This window comes from Oncorhynchus nerka, linkage group LG7, assembly GCF_034236695.1.
Source record: "Oncorhynchus nerka isolate Pitt River linkage group LG7, Oner_Uvic_2.0, whole genome shotgun sequence".
In the NCBI taxonomy this organism is placed as follows: Eukaryota; Metazoa; Chordata; class Actinopteri; order Salmoniformes; family Salmonidae; genus Oncorhynchus; species Oncorhynchus nerka.
In genome coordinates, this window is record NC_088402.1 from 69076982 (window position 1) to 69101483 (window position 24502).

The following is a 24502-nucleotide window of genomic DNA, read 5'->3' on the forward strand; positions in this document are numbered from 1 at the left end:
TACTGCAAGAGCCAGATAAATACATGAATCACACTGGCTATACACTGTAAAGTCCCCAAATTGTATCTGCAGGGGAATTCACTGACATGTTTTGGGGATGGAGGGGCTGAAATTAACTAGATTAGAGGTGCGTTTCTTTAACCCTGGCTGTTGCTCGGCAGACAGATGATGGTCCCGGCTCTGACAGCTTTTACATTTCCTGAGCTGGTGAGGAGCGCAGCACAGCGCATGCAACCTCCCCTCCACTCTCCTTTCCTCCCCCAGCCAATCTCACCTGCAGGGCTGCGGAGTGGCGGACTCTTCTCCCTGCTCTCCTCCACACGATGCTCCCTCACTTAAGCCTGTCAGCCCTGGAGTTGCCCGAGGCAGAGCACTGAGAGCTCAGCTCAAACACAGGCAGGGATCTGACACCGCTGACAATTACTACTGCAGAGCACAATCACCAGATGGTGCCTCAAAGTATTGGCAAAGTAGTATGGGTTGCATTTCGATCACTTGGTCGCGTCGCTACCATTGTTATCAGCGTTCCACAGACGCCGCAGCCACGTTGATGTCCAAAAGAAGAAGGGGGGCTAATGACTGACTGGGAGCTAATAACTGTTTTGCCCAGTGATGCAGTCTAGTCAGTAAACCTCGAGTCCGAATCGAGTCCAAAATCCCCTGTGCTGAAGTCCAAGTCCCAGTGCTCAAGTCTGAGTCACTGGGTCCATATTGACTCAACATAAAATGATTTAACCAGTCAGATATAGTGTAGCGGCAATCTCTTTTCATTTTCTTCTGTGCTACTAATGTAATGTTCTGTTATCAGGGCCACGTTCATTTGAAAAAGGTTCTCGAACCTCCATGAATAGAGCGAACTATTCATGTAACAGAGCCAACATTATTCTTTATTCAACATGTCAGAGAGGCATGATTGTTCTACATAGTATATTTCTATCTGAACATTCCAATAAGTTGTTAGCTCTCGCTAGCTAATAAGGTAACATGACTGGACAAGATGTAGCCTAAAGAAATGGTTAACGGTTCGGTCTGCCTAGTAGCCTTGTTTTAGAATGGCTCGCAATATTTTTTATGAATGTAAAATGCAGCCCGCTAATGCACGTTAGAAAGAAGAGAGAAAACGCAGCGCCGGTATTATGGCTCATTATGAACGGTAGCCCCATGGCTAGTCAAGCCGTTTTCTTTGAGGAAAAGAGGGAGACTTGGCTACAGAACCTGGATATGAAATGCAGTGGGAAAAGTGGGAGGGTTGAGCGAGACTAAACATTTCAAAGACAGCCTACTTCTCTATATCCTAATCAAGGGAGAGAAAAACTGTGACTGTTGTTTTACTATTAAACTCAATGCTGCTATTGGAAAGCAGCTTGTGTTTCTTAACCAGGCAAAGGGTAGTTAACTAGAAGGCTGGTGGTGATTGGTAGGCTAAGGTGAAGTAAGAGAGCCGCCTGCATGATGTGTATAATCGGAGGCGGAGCCTGTCTGCCCACACTCATCGCTTGCTCCCCCGCAGCTCACCAGCTGATGTAGGCTGTGTTTGCTGGGTGTGGCACGTCCTTCCCACTGCTGAACAGAACATCTGTGCTACTAATATTAATTGTGCTTATCACTGAAAAGCTCTCAATCTCTCCAAAAACACTTGTCCAGTTAATTTAGTCTCATTTTAGTCAACTGAAATGAAAAATTATTTTAGTTAAGTTGTCTGGGTGTATTTAATTAGTTATAGTCTTGTCAATTGCCACTGAAAAATAGTTATCACTATTTTGTTGATGAAACACACACGCACGCACAGAGGGAGTTGCTGTTAAGGAATGGTCAGACTGTCTTATTCAGGGCTGTCTCATGGATCACAAGGCAGACAGGATATTTCCTTACATTTCAGCCACAATTACAGTAGAGAGTAGTGCATGTCAAAATGGGGATCCTTATGACCTCTACAAAGTGGTCATCTTTTATGCATGACAATCTCAATTACAGCATAGTTGCTGTTAGCACCAGACAGCCGTATCATGACTGATCATGAACAAAAGCTGTGGTTCTGTATCATGGTAGAGATAGTAATACAGCAGCAAAGGGAAGGAGAACAGGCCCAGGGCTGGTCCAGTTCTGTGCTCAGCCACTGAGGAGTTCTAGCTTGAAACGCCCTGGACAGCCGGTGTCTTCTATAATGAGGGCTTTTTCTCTGCGAGGCCATAACACCAGGAGCAAGAACAACAAGAGCAATATCTGGCTGGAGCTAGCTAATTGGCCAGTTAGCTGTAGCTAGCACGCTGTGTCTGACAGTACAGCCCCCTGACCAGTCTGATATCCTCTCCCTCTTCCCCCTCTCTACTGGAGATAGGCTACGATAATGTCAATTTGTTACTACAGGGCATTCTACTAATATCAATAGCATAGAACAGCTCGTTTCTGCGTCGTCTTTTGTTTTCAATGAGGGGAGCTCCTCGGTAGCAATGTGTTCTGTTCACCTCAGACAGGTCTGCAGTGCCTTGGCATGTTGCCAAGATGATTAATGGTGCAGCCACCTCGACTGTTCCATCAAAGATACACTCCTTTGTCTGGGAGGCTCAAAAGGTGTGTGTTACAGACGATGAAGAAGAAGTGTCACAATACAGCATTAACAGCAATGCTTCAAGACCGCTACAAACTGCTGAGTGCCTGGACCACTACTTCACTTGTAAACCTTTGCCGGGGCCACAACACAGCACATTAGCTCTCTTCAATTGACGATATCTGATAGGCAGAGCATCGGTCAGAGAGGTAGAGTGTCTGATGTAAGAGAGAAAACAGCTAGAAGACTACGGACACTAGAGATTGACTTAAAGCAGTTGAATCCCATCTTTACTTGGCCCTGTGCTCTGCTCTGTGTGCTAGAACGGGAGTTAAGTCGGGGAGCAGCGAGGGACAGAGACAGAGAGGTTAGAAAGCAGCCTTGTCATGTTCCAGGAGAGTCAGGGGAGATGCAGCCCAGATGAGGCAGCAGCGTGCACACGGGGACGACAAGCAGGGACAGGACGCTCCTGGCAAACCCTCTCCAAGTCTAGGGATTAAAAACGGAATTAAAACATCACACAGTGAGTGCCATGCCGTGGAGGAGGCAGGCAGGTAGAAGCTAGGCAAACTGACACTGTCTGTTTAAACTCTGGTAGTAGAACTCAGGAAAAGTGTAACTTCTGCAAACCCAGCCCAGGCCTTGCAGCCCTATTTTAACACCCTAACCTTAGACCCAGTCTGGCTGTATAACCCCCTGACCACATCCTGGCTTCTATTCAACTGTAACCCTTCCCCCAGGCCAACCACAACCCACTGCCCTTGATCTTCTTACCCCAGTGTGCTCACTCAATCTTCTAACCTTCACCTGGTAGGCCAAAATGGAAACAGAAGGCACTGGAGGCAGAGAAGAAACATCCATCTCACATCACACACATCTCGCTCTGATCGTATGGCCATCTGATAGGAGCGCGTGTAGCCATTTCTCCTGCCTGGGAGGAAGTCTCTTCAGACGGCAACACGCTAACGTGAGCTTAGCAGCTCAAATCCCTGATTAGAGGCCTGCATTAGTTAGCTCCTTGTTGCTATGCTAGCACAGAACAGGCAGGGAGTACTGCAGTCCCTAACCAGCTGCCACCATCCTGACACTCACTGCTTCATTTACACATGATGCAGAAGAGAGAAGAGCTGCCTTTCCCCAAGACTATAGGGGATTTGAACACATTTATCTCAGATTGTACTACTACTCTGCTCTACTTCAAACTTTTGGTTATGGTAATTAACTGGATTACTGATTCTACAGTAGAACTACAGCATGACAATGAATTGACTGATGTGATACCCGTATAGGACCTTTGGTTATGGTAATTAACTGGACTACTGATTCTACAGTATAACTACAGCATGACAATGAATTGACTGATGTGATACCCGTATAGGACCTTTGGTTATGGTAATTAACTGGACTACTGATTCTACAGTATAACTACAGCATGACAATGAATTGACTGATGTGATACCCGTATAGGACTTTTGTCCCAAACTGCAGTTTGATTCATATCATAGTTCTGAATAAAAATGATGATTAGTTCTGTGCTCCCATATCTAGAGGGTCTCAACGCCAAAGCAGCACAGGATTCTGGTATTACTTGATCCTACTGGGTTCTATATGACCACGTCTGGAAGGATGGACCAAAATACAGTGTATTATAAAATAGGTTTAAGCTCGTTACAATGGGATTGAAACACCATGTTCAATACTCACCATAACAAACTAAATGGAGCTTAACACTTCTTTAACATCAGGCCCTTCCAATAAAGCACATGGATTTACTATGAACATCTATAGTGGGTATCAGGGTATCCCTGTACTGTGCAGAATTGAGGTCAGTCTTTGCATTAGTAAATGCATTAGCTAAGGAGGCAAGTCAACTGGTAGGCTAAATCAAATCAAATTTTATTTGTCACATACACATGGTTAGCAGATGTTAATGCGAGTAAAGCGAAATGCTTGTGCTTCTAGTTCCGACAATGCAGTGATAACCAACAAGTAATCTAACTAACAATTCTAAAACTACTGTCTTATACACAGTGTAAGGGGATAAAGAATATGTACATAAGGATATATGAATGAGTGATGGTACAGAGCAGCATACAGTAGATGGTATCGAGTACAGTATATACATATGAGATGAGAATGTAGACAAAGTAAACAAAGTGGCATAGTTAAAGTGGCTAGTGATACATGTATTACATAAGGATGCAGTCGATGATGTAGAGTACAGTATATACATATGCATATGAGATGAATAATGTAGGGTAAGTAACATTATATAAGGTAGCATTGTTTAAAGTGGCTAGTGATATATTTACAACATTTCCCATCAATTCCCATTATTAAAGTGGCTGGAGTTGGGTCAGTGTCAATGAGAGTGTGTTGGCAGCAGCCACTCAATGTTAGTGGTGGCTGTTTAACAGTCTGATGGCCTTGAGATAGAAGCTGTTTTTCAGTCTCTCGGTCCCAGCTTTGATGCACCTGTACTGACCTCGCCTTCTGGATGATAGCGGGGTGAACAGGCAGTGGTTCGGGTGGTTGATGTCCTTGATGATCTTTATGGCCTTCCTGTAACATCGGGTGGTGTAGGTGTCCTGGAGGGCAGGTAGTTTGCCCCCGGTGATGCGTTGTGCAGACCTCACTACCCTCTGGAGGGCCTTACGGTTGAGGGCGGAGCAGTTGCCGTACCAGGTGGTGATACAGCCCGCCAGGATGCTCTCGATTGTGCATCTGTAGAAGTTTGTGAGTGCTTTTGGTGACAAGACGAATTTCTTCAGCCTCCTGAGGTTGAAGAGGCGCTGCTGCGCCTTCTTCACGACCCTGTCAGTGTGAGTGGACCAATTCAGTTTGTCTGTGATGTGTATGCCGAGGAACTTAAAACTTGCTACCCTCTCCACTACTGTTCCATCGATGTGGATAGGGGGGTGTTCCCTCTGCTGTTTCCTGAAGTCCACAATCATCTCCTTAGTTTTGTTGACGTTGAGTGTGAGGTTATTTTCCTGACACCACACTCCGAGGGCCCTCACCTCCTCCCTGTAGGCCGTCTCGTCGTTGTTGGTAATCAAGCCTACCACTGTTGTGTCGTCCTCAAACTTGATGATTGAGTTGGAGGCGTGCGTGGCCACGCAGTCGTGGGTGAACAGGGAGTACAGGAGAGGGCTCAGAACGCACCCTTGTGGGGCCCCAGTGTTGAGGATCAGCGGGAGGAGATGTTGTTGCCTACCCTCACCACCTGGGGGCGGCCCGTCAGGAAGTCCAGTACCCAGTTGCACAGGGCGGGGTCGAGACCCAGGGTCTCGAGCTTGATGACGAGCTTGGAGGGTACTATGGTGTTGAATGCCGAGCTGTAGTCGATGAACAGCATTCTCACGTAGGTATTCCTCTTGTCCAGGTGGGTTAGGGCAGTGTGCAGTGTGGTTGAGATTGCATCGTCTGTGGACCTATTTGGGCGGTAAGCAAATTGGAGTGGGTCTAGGGTGTCAGGTAGGGTGGAGGTGATATGGTCCTTGACTAGTCTCTCAAAGCACTTCATGATGACGGAAGTGAGTGCTACGGGGGGCGGTAGTCGTTTAGCTCAGTTACCTTAGCTTTCTTGGGAACAGGAACAATGGTGGCCCTCTTGAAGCATGTGGGAACAGCAGACTGGTATAGGGATTGATTGAATATGTCCGTAAACACACCGGCCAGCTGGTCTGCGCATGCTCTGAGGGCGCGGCTGGGGATGCCGTCTGGGCCTGCAGCCTTGCGAGGGTTAACACGTTTAAATGTCTTACTCACCTCGGCTGCAGTGAAGGAGAGACCGCATGTTTCCGTTGCAGGCCGTGTCAGTGGCACTGTATTGTCCTCAAAGCGGGCAAAAAGTTATTTAGTCTGCCTGGGAGCAAGACATCCTGGTCCGTGACTGGGCTGGGTTTCTTCTTGTAGTCCGTGATTGACTGTAGACCCTGCCACATGCCTCTTGTGTCTGAGCCGTTGAATTGAGATTCTACTTTGTCTCTGTACTGACGCTTAGCTTGTTTAATAGCCTTGCGGAGGGAATAGCTGCACTGTTTGTTTTCGGTCATGTTGCCAGACACCTTGCCCTGATTAAAAGCAGTGGTTCGCGCTTTCAGTTTCACGCGAATGCTGCCATCAATCCACGGTTTCTGGTTAGGGAATGTTTTTATCGTTGCTATGGGAACGACATCTTCAACGCACGTTCTAATGAACTCGCACACCGAATCAGCGTATTAGTCAATATTTTTATCTGACGCAATAACGAAACATGTCCCAGTCCACGTGATGGAAGCAGTCTTGGAGTGTGGAGTCAGCTTGGTCTGACCAGCGTTGGACAGACCTCAGCGTGGGAGCCTCTTGTTTAAGTTTCTGCCTGTAGGCAGGGATCAACAAAATGGAGTCGTGGTCAGCTTTTCCGAAAGGGGGGCGGGGCAGGGCCTTATATGCGTCGCGGAAGTTAGAGTAACAATGATCCAAGGTTTTACCACCCCTGGTTGGGCAATCGATATGCTGATAAAATTTAGGGGAGTCTTGTTTTCAGATTAGCTTTGTTAAAATCCCCAGCTACAATGAATGCAGCCTCCGGATAAATGGTTTCCAGTTTGCAAAGAGTTAAATAAAGTTCGTTCAGAGCCATCGATGTGTCTGCTTGGGGGGGGATATATACGGCTGTGATTATAATCGAAGATAATTATCTTGGAAGATAATGCGGTCTACATTTGATTGTGAGGAATTCTAAATCAGGTGAACAGAAGGATTTGAGTTCCTGTATGTTTCCTTCATCACACCATGTCTCGTGAGTCATGAGGCATACGCCCCCGCCACTCTTCTTACCAGAAAGATGTTTGTTTCTGTCGGCGCGATGCGTGGAGAAACCCGTTGGCTGCACCGCCCCGGATAGCGTCTTTCCAGTGAGCCATGTTTCCGTGAAGCAGAGAACGTTGCAGTCACTGATGTCCCTCTGGAATGCTACCCTTGCTCGGATTTCATCAACCTTGTTGTCAAGAGACTGGACATTGGCTATGTGATAAGGCTAATATTGAAAGCTCACAATTTGACAGGAAATGGAAATAAATGCCTCCCTATTCTGAAATAAAGTTAGAACTGCAGTGTCATTTGCCAGCAGTTTCCCCATCTCTCATTATAATTATTTAGCTGAAAAACACAATTCTTAAATGCTGATTAATCAAACAGTTGCCAAATTAAGCTTATTCGATTTACAGGACTTTGCACAGGGGAGTGTTTGGGAAAGAAAAGATTGATTTGCTCCAACAGTTGTATGGCACTACAAACAATCTGCATTCATTTCACGAGCGTCAGATCTGCTCAGGGGGAATGTTAGTCTACAGCCCAGGCACAGGTGAATACATTCTGTCATAGATACTGTATCTGTCATTCTCCAGTTCTCCCAGCCATACCTACCTGTTACTGTTACCATGTCTTATCTATGATAATAAGGAGAAAACATTCACGGCACCTTGCTATCCCTGGGCTGTTTCCATCTGAGAAAGACATTTTATTTTCTTGTGAATTAGAGGGAAAAACACACCTCATCACGTGCATTGTTGGAGTCTAAGGGAGCCAACCCATCTCCATGGAAACCAAAAGCACAGCACTAGTTGGCTACGGAAAACGATTTTATACGAGCTCTTCTACCATTCTGACAACATCAATTACTGTGAATTGTAGTGGGAGACAAAACAGAGGAGCAACTACTATACAATCAGTGTATAATTTACAGCAAAGCAGAGATGAAAAAGCGCTCTACAGAGTACATGGATCATAGATCTTGTAGAATGCTTTCAAGTGTTATAGCTTGTGAATGACTGTCTGTAGTGTTGAATTGGGGCCCATCTACATAGGGACTGCAGTTCCACAGGTACTGTAGAGTCTGGAGGTCAACATTACTACAGATGAACAGGCGGTTTTACTTACTTTACAAGAGCTTCGGATTTTGTGGCTTGGTCGTGGAACTGTTTCTCGGTTTGCTTGTATCGATCTAAATTCTGAAATATAAAAATAAACATGATGAGGAAACGCAGAATGTTACAGTAAGTTAGTGTACAATTCTACACGATGAAAGAAAATAACATGATCCCCGGATAAAATGCACATTTCCCACCATCCCAAATCATTCCCTTCGGTAACAGCCAGTTGATCTAAGAACTGGATATTAAGCTGATGTAATTGCAGTTAAATGCCTTGCTAGAGTGTACAGAGGAACCTGTAAAGATGTTAAAACCTTAATGACCATCATGGTGTAGTTAGTGGGTGTTCTGATCCCAGGTCACTTCACCTCTGGCAGTCAGTCAGTCAGTCAGGGCAGACTGAGGAAGGAGCAGTTGGCCTGGTCACTGACACACAGTCTCTTCATTAAGGCTATAGAGACCATACAAGAGACCATCATCACCCACGCAGTCCTCAGTAACAGCTCTAACTACTGCTGAAGAGACTCCATGCCCATAGCATACAATCAAATCGGTCCAAAGCACAGTGCTGGTCTAATGCCTACATCCCTGTCATGAGAGACTCCATGTCTCTGTACCGTAGGTTTTCAGTTCCACAATCACTGATGTGGCTGCCCAGGAAAGAGACAGCCATGGTGGAATCCCATTTCCATGTGTACCTTGACAGGCAGCACCTCAGTTTAATGAGGTAACGGCCGTGCCTCAGAATACCATCCATAAACCCAGGCTAAATAGGCTTCCCTTAATTATTTCGGATATTTCTCCTCTGGCAGAGAGAGGGAGGGAAAGCTGGGGGTAATTGAAGTGAGTAGAGCAGGAATGTGATGGAATCATCGCTTAACCCCAACCCTGAATCCCCATCAATTCATCAAGTTCCAGTGGGGTCAGTCTCTGTCATATTTCACACCATCTAATCCCTACACAAGTCATCTGAAGGGGAGGGAGCCGACAGTGGAGACAGAGGAGCACCACTCGTATGCATTCACACCTAATCCGATAACTATCAAAGACGACAAATGATCATCTGTTTCCTTCCCCTCATCCTCTCCAGTCAGAGTGAAAGGAGGAGGGAGGAGGCGGGCCAGACGAGGCCCACTGCTGCTCAGCCTCATCTCCCTCTGGCTGAACTGAGCTCTCTCTGAAGCCCACATTAAGGGCTGCTGCTTCTTAAATGTTAATGGCTTTAATGAGGCTGTGAAGAGGTTCTCATAACTTGCTACAGTAGGAATTTCAGCGGGAACTGTTATTGTGTGAACACCGGTCCAGGAGATTATGATGCTTGCAATTACCAAAGAGCAGTGACCCACTGTGCTTCTCTGGAATAAGTATTCTGTAGCCACGTTGTGCATGCCTAAAATTATTAACCCATTTATGTGAGTGAAAATGTTGGAATATAGTCTTTGTGTGAATGAGTGAGTGAGTGAGTGTATGTGGCTCTATGTCTGCACTACAATGAGAGCTGGCAAGGTGAGACAGTGAAGTGAAATTGCAGACACACTGACCTAGATTCTACAACAGTACTCAATCTCCTTCTTATCCATTCAAAGAGCCTTGATTGGCTGATCTCCATTCAGGCCTGTTCATACCACCAGGGAGCACATAGAACAACCTAAAACAAAACACGAATCCTCAACAACTGGAGCTCTTCCTTCACATTTATCCAGGGGGGCTTAGAGGCATCTTTGGATGTCCCAAATATTTAACCAAAATAAACTGACAGCTGGGACTGGGTATATAAAATGAGGTGAATGTAAATACCTGGATTCATTGAAAACGTTGATTAAATGCCGTAAGATGGTTCGGGAGCCCTGTTGAGAGACTATTAGCATCTTGTGTCTGTTATTAAAACAGCAGAAAGTATAAGCTCTATCCTACTGTATGTGCAGTACGGGTATTATGGGTCCACAGGGAATGGCCCAGTGGCATTTAAACCCACCCCTTGTGAATACAACAAGGAGAAGATGACACTAAGGATGGGACTCCCTCTTGCATTCCTGAATACATTTGCGCTAAGGCACTCGTTGCTGTGTGCAATGCTACCCACATTAACCGGATTTGCCTGTGCAAATCCAGCAGCTGGTACCTGGGTCGAGACGCTGGCTGGCAACCCCAGTCAGCCACACTCATCTTCCACCCTCCTTCACTCCCTCCTTCTACCCTCAGTGCCATTCCCTGCTGCGCTAATCCAATCAATATCTTGATCTGTGCAGGGTGGCTCTGCCTTGGCGTCGATGTGGGCTAAGCGCTGTTTTACACACCTCCACCAGGAGCACTTATCCCCCAGGCAAACGATCCCACCGCTGACACCAACTGCCACGCTACTTTGACACGCTGTAAAAAGACCAGGTTTCCAGCCCACGCACGCTCCTGTTTTAGCGATCATTTTGAGAAAACCAAAGACAAAGTGAGGGCGAAGTGAATTCTGCAGTGAGATATGTAGACACTAGACGTATTAACCTCAACCTGCCTCTTGTGTTTGAGATGGATGCTCTCCTGCAGGCAATAAGGAGTCAAGGTATCTCGAGTAGAGGTCGACCGATTATGATTTTTCAACGCCAATACCGATTATTGGAGGACCAAAAAAGCCGATACCGATTAATCGGGCGATTTTTTTTTTTTTTGTAATAATGACAATTACAACAATACTGAATGAACACTTATTTTAACTTAATATAATACATCAATAAAATAAATTTAGCCTCAAGTAAATAATAAAAGTGCAATATGTGCCATGTAAGAAAGCTAACGTTTCAGTTCCTTGCTCAGAATATGAGAACATATGAAAGCTGGTGGTTCCTTTTAACATGAGTCTTCAATATTCCCAGGTAAGAAGTTTTAGGTTGAAGTTATTATAGGAATTATAGGACTATTTCCCTCGATAGCATTTGTATTTCATTAACCTTTGACTATTAGATGTTCTTATAGGCACTTTAGTATTGCCAGTGTAACAGTATAGCTTCCGTCCCTCTCCTCGCTCCTCCCTGGGCTCGAACCAGCAACACAACGACAACAGCCACCATCGAAGCAGCGTTACCCATGCAGAGCAAGGGGAACAACTACTAGAAGGCTCAGAGTGAGTGACGCTTGAAACGCTATTAGCACGCGCTAACTAGCCAGCCATTTCACTTCGGTTACACCAGCCTCATCTCGGGAGTTGATAAGCTTGAAGTCATAAACAGAGCAATGCTTGACGCACAACGAAGAGCTGCGGGCAAAACGCACGAAAGTGTTTACGCGCCTGCTGCTGCCTACCACCGCTCAGTCAGATACTTAGATACTTGTATGCTCAGTCAGATTATATGCAAAGCAGGACATGCTAGATAATATCTAGTAATATCATCAACCATGTGTAGTTAACTAGTGATTATGATTGATTGTTTTTTATAAGATAAGTTTAATGCTAGCTAGCAACTTACCTTGGCTTACTGCATTCGCGTAACAGGCAGTCTCCTTGTGGAGTGCAACGAGAGAGAGGCAGGTCGTTATTGCGTTGGACTAGTTAACTCTAAAGATGCAAGATTGGATCCCCCGAGCTGACAAGGTGAAAATCTGTCGTTCTGCCCCTGAACGAGGCAGTTAACCCACCGTTCCTAGGCCGTCATTGAAAATAAGAATGTGTTCTTAACGGACTTGCCTAGTTAAATAAAAGGTATAAAATATTTATTTATTAAAAAAATACCGATTTCCGATTGTTATGAAAACTTGAAATCGGCCCTAATTAATCGGCCATTCTGATTAATCGGTCGACCTCGAATCTCGAGGTGTCTGGAGGATGAGTCTGGAGGATGTGTTAGTCCTCCAGAATCTCTGGTTTAGACAACACCTTCCATTTGTCTCTTTTGTATGAGCTGTCTGTCTGAGCAAACTCAGATTTTGAATCAGGAGATGAGCTATAACTTTTGTGCCCAACATTACAGAGCTGAAAGAGCCAAAGAAAATCTAAATAAAAGCAAAACTACCAATGGGTCATTCTTACTCTAATGCTTTATAAAATGGAAAATGTTAGGTAATGTTCCCATCCCAATGTTTAGGCTATCAACATCTCCAGATGGAACATACTGTGCTTAAAATATTGATATGGCTAATTTAGAGCTCACTTAACACATAAGCAGATAACTTTGATGCTTTCATGTGAAAGTTTTCTTACATTTCCATAAGAAACCGGCAACACAGCAAAATATGGTTTTAATGCGGAGAAAAGGCACCCTGTACAGTATGCTGATTAGAATGCTTCTCCCGTCCTCTATCGTTCTAACCGCTGCCCCTGCAGTTTAAGAGGCGAAGAGGTATTATACCCCCTGGAGCCCCTGACATGTGCCTACATCTGTATGGCATGCTGGGAAAATAATCCTTGCTAAAAAAAATATTAAATTAAAATGCATTTGTCTCCCCTAAAGCTTTGAAGAAAATTAATTTGTGATTGGTTAGCTACTGCGGGCCTCGAGGCTAAAGGGGTCTAGCTGTCTGGCGGCCGGCTGCTCTGCTCTCTGTCCATTCAGGTAAATGCTGTTTCAGCTGGTCGGATGAGGGAGTCATGCAGATATTTCCAGAACGAGGCCCCTGCCGACAGCGTGTCAACACGGCTGTCAGGATTTCAGGAGGATTATTATCTCATACCCACGTTCAAGTGCGTCAAAGTGCTTTGCAACTAGTGACAAGGAGAGAGAGAAAGAGGGGGTACTGGGTGGGGGGCTGAGGAAGCCTTGAAACGCAGATATATGAAGTAAGGAGCGGTGCAGGAGAGGGATGTAGACAAGAGCAGCGGAGCCAGCAGAAGGCTTTAGCTGGATTAGTGAGAGCCTGTGCTAATTCAAACAGCAGCGGAACATTGCTGTTACAACCAGTAGTTTTCACAGCTCTCTGACTTCCAGCATTCAGGAGAATTCACAGACGTGAGGCGATTACGTGTGGCGTCTTCACAAACAGTCTCGCACTCATAGAAAGCCTTTCTCACGGTTTCAGACCGTCAGAGTTGTAGCCTACCTATACAATGTAGACAGACAGCTCCATCGAATGGCTTCCATTGGCTGTAAAGGGAACTCAGGGTATGAAGTCTAGAATCCCTCTTCTTCTCTGATTCCGTCTGTCAGGCGGGGACTCACCCACCTCCCCCAAACAGAGTGACAGCAGTTTGAACAGACACGCCAACTTCACAGCATTATCTGCCTCCCTGGTCCGGCTCCATCATAACACAACCAAAGCCCAACAGCAAATACTGCGCATAACATTTCACTGCCAGTCACTGATCCCTTTGGCAAACGCCACGTTGTTGTAATGAGGTAAATATAAATAGAGGCATCTGACACAGGGCCTAGACGACTCACTGCTATCATACACATGGTGGCTCAATGTGTTGCTCGGGTGAATAGAGGCTGGATATGAAATGTTTATTTATGATGATTGCATGGTAATTAATGATCAGTCTGTGCTAATCTACAACGCCTGCCTGCCTGTGGACGGAACCAACATTGGAGACTGTCACAAGACAGCTGCCCCCTGGTGCCCAAACAGGCACTTTGACAGTTTACAATGTGGTGGTCAAAGTCTGACTGCCAGGAATGAATGGTAGTGGGGAAAGTGCTTGCTACATGGCATGGAACTAAGTCTTTATAAAGAAGACAGTGGTGTGGTAAATTAGCGATACAACAAACCATGAACAGCCGTTCTACTGGTAATACTTCTCCCTCAAACCCTTCGTTTTCACAGGACCACGCATGAAGATTGGAACGTATGATTTGACATGCTTTCTAGTTCAAATAATGGATCCGAAGTGAACAAACACAAAACGGCTATGAATACATTTGACAATAATAATCTAGCAGGGTGTAAAACATTTCTGATACAAGCCCTTGTGTTCCTTGAGACTGCCACGCAGTAACAGCAGTCGGCATTTCTGATACAAGCCCTTGTGTTCCTTGAGACTGCCAAGCCCTTTCTGTGCCCTTCCTTGAGACTGCCACGCAGTAACAGCAGTCGGCCCTTGTGTTCCTTGATGCCACGCAGTTCTGATACAAGCCCTTGTGTTCCTTGAGACTGCCACGCAGTAACAGCAGTCGGCATTTCTGATACAAGCCCTTGTGTTCCTTGAGACTGCCACGCAGTAACAGCAGTCGGCATTTCTGATACAAGCCCTTGTGTTCCTTGAGACTGCCACGCAGTAACAGCAGTCGGCATTTCTGATACAAGCCCTTGTGTTCCTTGAGACTGCCACGCAGTAACAGCAGTCGGCATTTCTGATACAAGCCCTTGTGTTCCTTGAGACTGCCACGCAGTAACTGCAGTTTTCTGAAAAAGACTGCCAAGTAACAGCAGTCGGCATTTCTGATACAAGCCCTTGTGTTCCTTGAGAAAGCTTTGCCTTGCGACTGCCACGCAGTAACATTTCTGCTTTAAAATGCGGGCTAATCCACACAAGACAAACTATGATTGTCAGTGTGTGGCTGTGGACAACAAGGTGCTTCCATCAATGAAGCAATATAATAAGACACGCAGAGGAAATTACAGTGGTGCCAGAGTCTTCTATAAGGGTACGCACAGGTTGGTGAGGGCCATTTCCCACCCAATACCAACAGATCCCTCCCTTCATTTAAAAAAGGACCTTATTCTAAATCAACCAGTCCATTTGACAATGATAGCAGAACGCACAAGAGGAGAACATTCCTTTGTCCTGTGTGTAAATGATAAGAGGGAAAGACGAGACATAGGGAAGAAGAAAACGTCTGTTCTTTCTGAAAAATTCAATCGCAAATCTTGGAGAATGGCCCTGACTTCATTAGCCAATAGCTCAATGGGCTTTAAGGCAGCTTCACTCAGACGCTTTCTGCTCCATCGCGTCTCACACTGCAAGGAAAGCCCATTCCATTTAATGTCTCCTCCTCACTCGTCGAAACGAAGATGGGGCCAATCAAGGCGTAGTAGTGTAGGCCAGCTGAACAAAGACACCTCACTTTATGACCTCCAGTATGAAGCAGATGGACTTCATCTCACCAACTCAGGGAGAAAATATTCAGAATTATCTGTGTCGTTTGCGGCCATCTGAGCACTTCACTACCCTGTAATAGAACTCAGAGCCACTATTAAAAAGGCTATTTAAAATGTGTGAAAACAGTCAAGCCCAGACCAGTCCATCTGTGGCCAAGAGTAACAAAGCATTTGTCATAATAAATGTAGTATGAAAGCTGTCTCCACCATTACTACCACCATCATACAACATGTTTAAAATATCAACCCCTTGACTCCAACACTGCTTCCACTAACAGTAAATCACTGTTATGTTACGTTACCTTTCTCTAACTGTTGCTGTGGCTCTATGGGAGGCAATTGTTGCCCTATCAAATTCCTGACACAGTTCACAAGTTGCATCTTTCCCTGCCAGCAGCACAAGACAAACAGCATGCTAACTCCCCAGGAGTCTCCCTACTGGTCCTACCGGACTGCCTCTGCTCTGCCTGAGATATTAAAGGTCCTCTCTGCCAGCGCCTGTTAGGGCTGCTGCTTAGCGCCTCACATCACGACTTTTATGTCTCGGAAATGTCAGGGAAAATGATGGGAAAGGTCTTAAAAGCCAGAAAAAAACACTACTCCCCCCTCTAAGGGTAAATTGCTCTTGTTGACCATGTTAGTAAAGTGAAAGCATGGGACTACTGGGTGCATTTGTGATGAGGAGAAAGCTCATCACAACAGATGGGCTAAATTTCACCCAACACATTCAGTGAAGAGGCTCACAGAGAATGTTCACGCTTTAACGGCTGGCTTCATAATTAAGTCAAGAAACAATCCCCATTTATATCTATTTTCATAATTACATTGATTTATGCTCGGGCAGAAATGGGAGCTTTATACTGTATGTCTGGGTCAGTGGTGTGTAGCATAGTATTACTGTGTGTTTCTCTTTATAAAATGGTCTCATACCCTCTTCTCCAGTTGTGCCAACTGCTCCTTGAAAAAGGCATCCAGTGCTTTCAGCTCTGCCTCCTTCTTCTCCAACTGTTTAGCCTGAAAGAGAGAAAGCACACACACTGTGGTCAGGTTGGGCAGGGAGTCACTAGTCAGACTACTCTGTACATGGCTGGACAGTCAGTCACAATGCAAAGAGGACATTAAAACACTGAAAGGATCCCAAAACAAGCAGAGTGAAAGAAAGCAAAGCATTGAAAATGATGATGATGAGGAAGCACCATTCAGGAACACATCCAACCCCCATGACTACAAACATGCAACTGACACGCAGGCTGGAGTACTCCTCGTCCTCATCCATGACGCTGTGCTTCTCTCTCTGGCTGTGTGCTGTGTCCACTCGTGACTTTACTGTGTAGTAGCCTGTAATAACTGTAGCCAGTGTTGCAACAACAAAAAAACGCTCAATAAATTCCTTGATTTCCCCCAAATTCCGGTTAGAGGATTCCCGGAATCAGGAGGGAATAAGCAGGATATCCGAAATCCCCCAACTACGACTTCTGGAAAACCAGGGAATTTATTGAATTTCGCTGTAGCAAATACCAAAGAGACAGTAGTGTCTGTGGGAGAGGTAGAAGAGAGAGAGAGAGAGATCAGTAGAGTACAGCAGCCAGAGAAAGAGGAGGAAGTAAGTAGTGTATGGCTGTAGGACAGTTAGTTTAGTAGTATGTGAAGAGATTAAGAGCTGAGTGGAGGGACAGAGAGCAACAGACGTCACGGAGGACAGCTGCTTTCCTTAAACTGTCTGGAAACAACTGAGGAGATGACCATGGAGGACGGGTTCAGGTCAATGGGGCTCAGGCTGACGAGATACACATAGATGGACATAGCACAGCGGGGATGCACTTAAAGACACACACACACACACACACACACACACCCCCCACCCCCCGTTGGCTGTGCTCAGAGTGCATGGCAGACGCTAGTGGCAATGTGAGGGCTTCCTGCAGCGCTGAGCGAGAGAGCGTAGCATGTAACAGCCAGACAACAGAACGCAACAAAGCGCAACCTTAAATTACACCCAGGCGAAAATCACCCCCTTTTCCTCCCATCTCCCGTGTCTCTCGCACAGAAAACAACCTCCATCAGCACGCAGATCATATGCAATTTTCTAACTGGATAGCTCTGTAGCACGGCGGCAGAGTGGCCTGTCTGCATGCACACATTCAGCCTTAATGCAGGGAAACAACAACACGGTGGTTGGAGCAGGGAGGAAAAGAGAGGGATATTAACAGAACATCAGGCTGTGCTTACCCAGGCATCCACCTCTTCAGCAGGCTAGAAAGGTGAGCGATGGAGAACGTGAGGGACGGGAAGGAAGAGAGAGAGAGGAAAAGGAAGTTAAGAAAAGTAAGAGGGCCGCTGCAGTGAATATTGAGAGGCAGAGCGGGTAAAGGAGGGGGTCAAGAGAGAAGCAGAGGGATGATTCATCCTCATTATAATAGGCTGCTGAATGGTAAATCTACTAAACACAGAATGGGTGTGTTAAATAAATAGGCTGCTGAATGGTAAATCTACTAAACACAGAATGGGTGTGTTAAATAAATAGGCTGCTGAATGGTAAATCTACTAAACACAGAATGGGTGTGTTAAATAAATAGGCTGCTGAATGGTAAATCTACTAAACACAGAATGGGTGTGTTAAATAAATAGGCTGCTGAATGGTAAATCTACTAAACACAGAATGGGTGTGTTAAATAAATAGGCTGCTGAATGGTAAATCTACTAAACACAGAATGGGTGTGTTAAATAAATAGACTGCTGAATGGTAAATCTACTAAACACAGAATGGGTGTGTTAAATAAATAGGCTGCTGAATGGTAAATCTACTAAACACAGAATGGGTGTGTTAAATAAATAGGCTGCTGAATGGTAAATCTACTAAACACAGAATGGGTGTGTTAAATAAATAGACTGCTGAATGGTAAATCTACTAAACACAGAATGGGTGTGTTAAATAAATAGGCTGCTGAATGGTAAATCTACTAAACACAGAATGGGTGTGTTAAATAAATAGACTGCTGAATGGTAAATCTACTAAACACAGAATGGTGTGTTAAATAAATAGGCTGGATGGGAGGGGCGTTATTCATAGAGTTCTGCTCTTGTGAGAAAACTATAGCTTGGCTGAGAATGCCTCGGTGGGGTATAAAAACTAGACGGTACAAAGAGCCAAGTAGAGGATGGTTACTTCCCACTGTCTGAGATAGAGGCTGTTGGCTACAGCCATGGGGTTGGTAGAACTGTCCAACAGTGTTTTCTTTGAATTGAGAGTTCTGCCCAGTTGAGACAGTTCTCAAACCCCAAGGCCCTTTTCTGCAACTCAAAGTAAAGAACATTTCTGAGACGTTCACTTTCTCCACTCACAGAAATCAACCAGGGTCCAAAGTTTAGAGCGCTTTCAGTCACTGTACTGTTCTTCAAACAGGGTTCCTAATCAAGCCAGCACGTGCTTCGAAACACAATGCATGTAGCCTAGCGGATCACTCTAGCTGGTGTCACTGCTTATAGAGCTTCACCTGTCCTTTCCTGTGTGAAAGGGCCTTTGACACCATTTAAAGACCCTCAAGTCTCTAGTATGTGTCTGCTTCATTATAGCTTCTCCTCTCCCCTCTAGACTCAGCCAGCCAGCCAGCCAGCCAGCCAGCCAGCCAGCCAGCCAGCCAGCCAGCCCAGGAGTGAAGATGACAGCAGCTCCAGCGTAAATTACAGGCGTTACAATCACGGTAAAACGCCTAAGGAAAATCTCTATTAGTCCCTGGTGTTCAGGACTGGCTGAAAGTTGATCGAGGAGAGGGGAATTAGCTCTGAAAACACTTCTGCGGTGTTACGCTCTTACTGTCTGCATGTCAGTCTTATTCACACTTGCAGCTTGTGTGCCACATGTTTTTCAAGTAAGTGCTTGTTCTAGCCTACATATCTAGCCAAGCACACGTCACATTATACAGTATATGGTCAATTCGTGATGGGGATTCAGTGTACTTTCTCTATAGGTAGTTACAGCAAGCTGCTAAATTACAGCCTCATCTCTATACCTAACATACAATCTGAGAGCCTTACATTTGGCATCGACATGCACGCACCATCACTAATACTAATGAGTGACACCCTGAATTGAACCATTGGACCAGCAGCTCTATAGCACCAGGCCTAATCCCTTTCTCCCTGACCACACACACACCTCGTCATTTAAAAAAATGGATTTCATTTGCAGCAGAGACAAAAGGCAATCGGACGAGCTCTCTCCTTCTCCGGGAATCTGGAGCCAGCAGATAATACTCAGCCAAACATGAATTACACAGATAAGTTTTGAAATGAAGCTTGCTGGGTGCTGGTTACTCATAAATAAGGCCGTCCATACCTGGTTATCTGTTGGGCTGTAACTCGGTACATAGGCCGGATGGAGTGGATGCAGAGAAACAGGAAGGCCGAGAGAGCGAGAGAGAGAGAGAGAGAGAGAGAGAGAGAGAGAGAGAGAAGAGAGAGAGAGCACGGAGAGAGAAGAGAGAGAGAGCACGGAGAGAGGAGAGAGAAGGAGAGAGAGAGAGAGAGAGAGAGCACGGAGAGAGAAGAGAGAGAGAGCACGGAGAGAGGAGAGAGAAGGAGAGAGAGAGAGCGCGGAGAGAGGAGAGAGAAGGAGAGAGGAGAGAGAGAGAGAGAGCACGGAGAGAGGAGAGAGAAGGAGAGAGAGAGAGAGCGCGGAGAGAGGAGAGAGGAGAGAGAGAGCACGGAGAGAGGAGAGAGAAGGAGAGAGAGAGAGAGCACGGAGAGAGGAGAGAGAAGGAGAGAGAGAGAGAGCACGGAGAGAGGAGAGAGAAGGAGAGCGAGCACGGAGAGAGGAGAGAGAAGGAGAGAGAGAGAGAGAGAGAGAGAGAGAGAGAGAGCGGAGAGAAGAGAGAGAAGAGAGAGAGAGCACGGAGAGAGGAGAGAGAAGGAGAGAGAGAGAGAGCGCGGAGAGAGGAGAGAGAAGGAGAGAGGAGAGAGAAGGAGAGAGAGATAAAGAGGACTCTAATCTAGAACTGATTGTGAAATTGAAGACATGTCCCAGTGGAAACGGATCGGGAACACAAAGCACCAGAGACAATCTGGTGAGAGATATAGTCTAGCTTTACTCAAATAAGTTCTGCATAATGCAAACACCCCACTATGCATATGAATCATATGGGACGTTAAACACAGAACAAGCTAAAAGAGACACTTGTCATCGTAACAGACATTCCGGACAGTAGATGGTGAATCAGAGCTATTTGACGGCTACATTCCTCAGTGCCCTCATCTAGTCTACATGGTATCTCAGCATCACAGTACAGTTAGTCTCGAGCACATTAAAAGAGCCCCGCTCACTAACTTAAACCCATAGAGCCTGTACACCCCTCTTCTCCTCTGGGTTGTTTGTGCCGAGTAGCCATCTGATAGCAGCAGTCTCAGCTCCTCTCCTCTCCTGTTTATTTACTTTGATGCATGTATTTAACACATAGCTCCCAGCTATGCAATAAATGAGCAGTTAGTAATCAAAGTGATTACCCAGAGTGGAAGGTGTCTGGAGAGCAGGGCAATATGGGCCACCGGCTTTCCTCTCCCCCATCTCTTCTACCATTAATAACTCTACAGCACGGCTCCTTGGTGGAAAACAACTGCACTTCTTCTTATCCAAGAGGAACCGGCTGCCCTGACAGTAATGATGATAAATAAAAAGGAACAGGGAGAGGGGCACTCACACACATTCACCAAGAGGAAAAAGGCTTAAGCTAGTCTCACAATGTATGTAAACAGATCAAACACACACACACACACATCAGACGAAGTGCAAATACCCTTGATATTAGCCAATGAGATGTCTCATTAGGTATCTTTCAGACCTCAGTTATCAGTCAAACCAATGATTATTGAGTGAACAAAGCAGTAACAGTCTGGCCACACAGTCTGTTCACGTTGTAAACTAAACTAAATCAGACACAAATAATCCCACAGTGTTCTGTCTCTACTGTTTAAGATCTCCAGAAGCATCTTAAGCCAATTGACTTAATTCCCTCTCACTCCACACGTTCTGAAAGGAGAGTAGTGAGCAGCAGGTGTGTTGTGTGCCGTGGTGCGCCCGTTCAGAGTGTGAGGGATAAAATCTCTGTCCCCTCCACCTGCCGTCATCTCGTCTGCAATTACTGTCATTCTGGGCTGCTTGTGAGAGGCAGCTAGCGGATCATTAATAGCTTTACATGCAGAAAGATGTCAGCTCTGAGATTACAATTACCGATAGCTGGGTTATCTGTGCAAGCCCTGTTCACTCTCTGCACAGCCCCGATTACTGCTGCTACTACTAGCCCTCTGATAAACGAGAGAGAGAGAGAGAGAGAAAACAAGGGTATGAATTGAATCAACACAAGAGGTGTGAGCACCCTACAAGAAGTTACAGACCAAAAAGACTCACATTTACTAGCTAACTTTAAGCTTCTGCAGCATCCATACTGAGCAGTCCAGCAGAAAATCATTTGTGAGTGAAGAGAATTGTAATGATTGTGTTCTAGAGAACCAGGGATACACTACAGAGCATCTAAGGACAGATAACTAGTGTCTCTGTCTGCCATCTCAGAGAAGAACCCAGGGCTCTCCAATCTATCACACACGACAGGTCACGACAACGAGAGAACAGACAAAACCGTCAAATGGGACTCCCCTCAATCTGGTCTGATTGATTTCATACTAACCCTCAACTGGCACAGTTCTTGTCAGTTGTAAACTATTGCATCACAACAGAGCAGACAGCTCTTCACTGCTCTGCTCCTCTCAGCCGTTTGCTTCTACCTCTAACAAGGCTTCTGTATGAACGTGAGCCAAAAGCATAAATGCTAACAATATATAGCTGGATTTGTATTTTGTATGCATCTGAGCCACAGTAATGAAGCAGGCTGCTATATGTCTACAGTAAGTAGAGTGGATCTTTCTAGAAGCGCTGAGCACACAGCTGTTCCAATTTCGAGGAAAACCAATAAAAGGAATGTAGTCTGAGTATGTAAGACGCTAGTTTTAGAGACAATAGGCTCCACAGCTGAGGAAATGTGAATAATGTCAAACGGAAAGGTAAAGATTTCCAATCAAACTTAACATCTGTCGGCTCACACAGCAGCTTGCCACTTCAAATCCCCTATCCATCTTCACTAGAGAATAGTTTACTATGCTTATACTGTTGTACAGCACCACTCTACCATCCATATCATAATGGAGGTAAATGGCTTAGTCTGCTGGACGGATATCCTTGTGAAAATGAGAGCGATTAGGGCTCATTCGATTATCTGGGGGTGATATCATAACATTTGTCTCTAGCTTTCCTAGGAGAGGGAAATGACACACTTAGGTAGACGAGTGGCCTACTGTAGGCCTTCATGCAGCACATAGACCCAGACCTGGGATAAGGAATACTTGTACTGCCATCTGGTGTTGAGATGAGGAAGTGTCTAATGGAAATCTGGTTGGGATTGGGGGCACTGCATGCAGTTAACCTTGTCATACATTCACAAAAGCATCAGGTTAACTGCATGCTAATGTAGTGATAACAAAGTTTACAACCACTTAACTCTAAAAGGACATGTCGAAGACAAGGGAAGGAACCTGAGCCAAACACGACTTGCTGTGAGGGATAAGATACCGTACGGTCGAGCCATAACAAATACAGGATTCACTGTGATTCATGTAGTGAGTCGCAATGTGCAAACAGCCCTGAGAAACCATAGATGGCATTTGGTGTGAAACTGTATCAAAAGCAAAGCTGGGAGGCTGCTAATGAAATTAGCTTTTTAATTGTACAGATCTGAGAGGGGAAAGAATCCACAGTATGCTAATCTCTCTCTCTCTCTCTCTCTCTCTCTCTCTCTCTCTCTCTCTCTCTCTCTCTCTCTCTCTCTCTCTCTCTCTCTCTCTCTCTCTCTCTCTCTCTCTCTCTCTCTCTCTCTCTCTCTCTCTCTCTCTCTCTCTCTCTCTCTCTCTCTCTCTCTCTCTCTCTCTCTCTCTCTCTCTCTCTCTCTCTCTCTCTCTATATCTATCTATATATATATATTATAGGGGGCAGATAGCAAGGCCCTTGGCAGATAGATAGGAGAGTGAGAGGGAGGGAGGAGGTCCAGGCTGGAACAAGGGATAAAATAAAAGAGGGCCCTGACGCTCCACTTCACATCCTCCAGTGACTTGGCTTTCAGTGACCTTGGCTGATGCTCGGCGCCAACCCCGACAAAGACAAGAGAAACGCTTTTATCATCTTCCCTCTAATAATAACATTGCTATTCTCTTACACAGTCTGACAAAAGGCACTTGAGGGGCTGAACAATGAGTGTAATAGTGTGCTAATGAATTGAGTTGATGCAGAGACCTTTTGTTTGTTTGTCAGAGAATCACAGAGACACAGAAGGGGAGTCATTGATCAGACCAGCGGGTCTGAAGTCAAATGCTGCTTCTTTAACCAGTTACTTTCCTTGTACTAATCAGAGCTATGGACTCGAGTCAGATGACTTGGACACAACTTAATAGAAAAGAAAAGAACTGGAGACTTTACTTGGACTTGGAGCCTCAAGTTTGACTTGAGACTGATGACTAGAAATGATTTGGCTAGGTTTTGTAACTCATTGGAGTACTCTCCACTCAGCCAGAGACAATAGCCGTAGCATCGAACATGTAATATATATATATATTTTAAATTAAGCCACAGATTGGCTTGTGAAACACACACACAGCCCTCTGATTGGACCAACAAACTGTCAATCAACACAGGTCGGGTGAGATAGCGAACAGATTGATTTTCTGTACAGCTATAGGATCGGGAGCAGCGCAAACGTCAAATTGTAAGGTGAGATGATTTCCATAAATAAATAAATATGCAGCTCTAAAAATGAATGGAATTTGTTGATAAAAATGAGTTAGAATGAATGACTTGGACTTGATTCGAGACTCAACTCGTTCTACTTGGGAGTCGACTAGAGACTCAGACCTTGTGACTCGGATAACAGTAACTTGGTCCCACCTCTACCAATCATTGATTTTATGTGGACAGATCATA

The 24502-nt window shown here is 45.3% G+C and overlaps 1 protein-coding gene across 2 annotated transcripts in view; it reads right to left on the bottom strand.

Annotated features, from left to right (window-relative positions):
* Positions 1–24502, bottom strand: part of chchd6a (coiled-coil-helix-coiled-coil-helix domain containing 6a) — a 76882-nt gene that overhangs the window by 38907 nt on the left and 13473 nt on the right. Inside the window, exons 5-7 of one of the 2 annotated variants that reach the window (XM_029664720.2) lie at positions 17716–17739; positions 16417–16500; positions 8474–8544 (exon numbers count right to left, since the gene is read on the bottom strand). In XM_029664720.2, the coding sequence (XP_029520580.1) occupies positions 8474–8544; positions 16417–16500; positions 17716–17739 (179 nt within the window). The remainder of the gene's footprint in view (positions 1–8473; positions 8545–16416; positions 16501–17715; positions 17740–24502) is intronic. The other variant, XM_029664721.2, reaches the window with a different exon arrangement.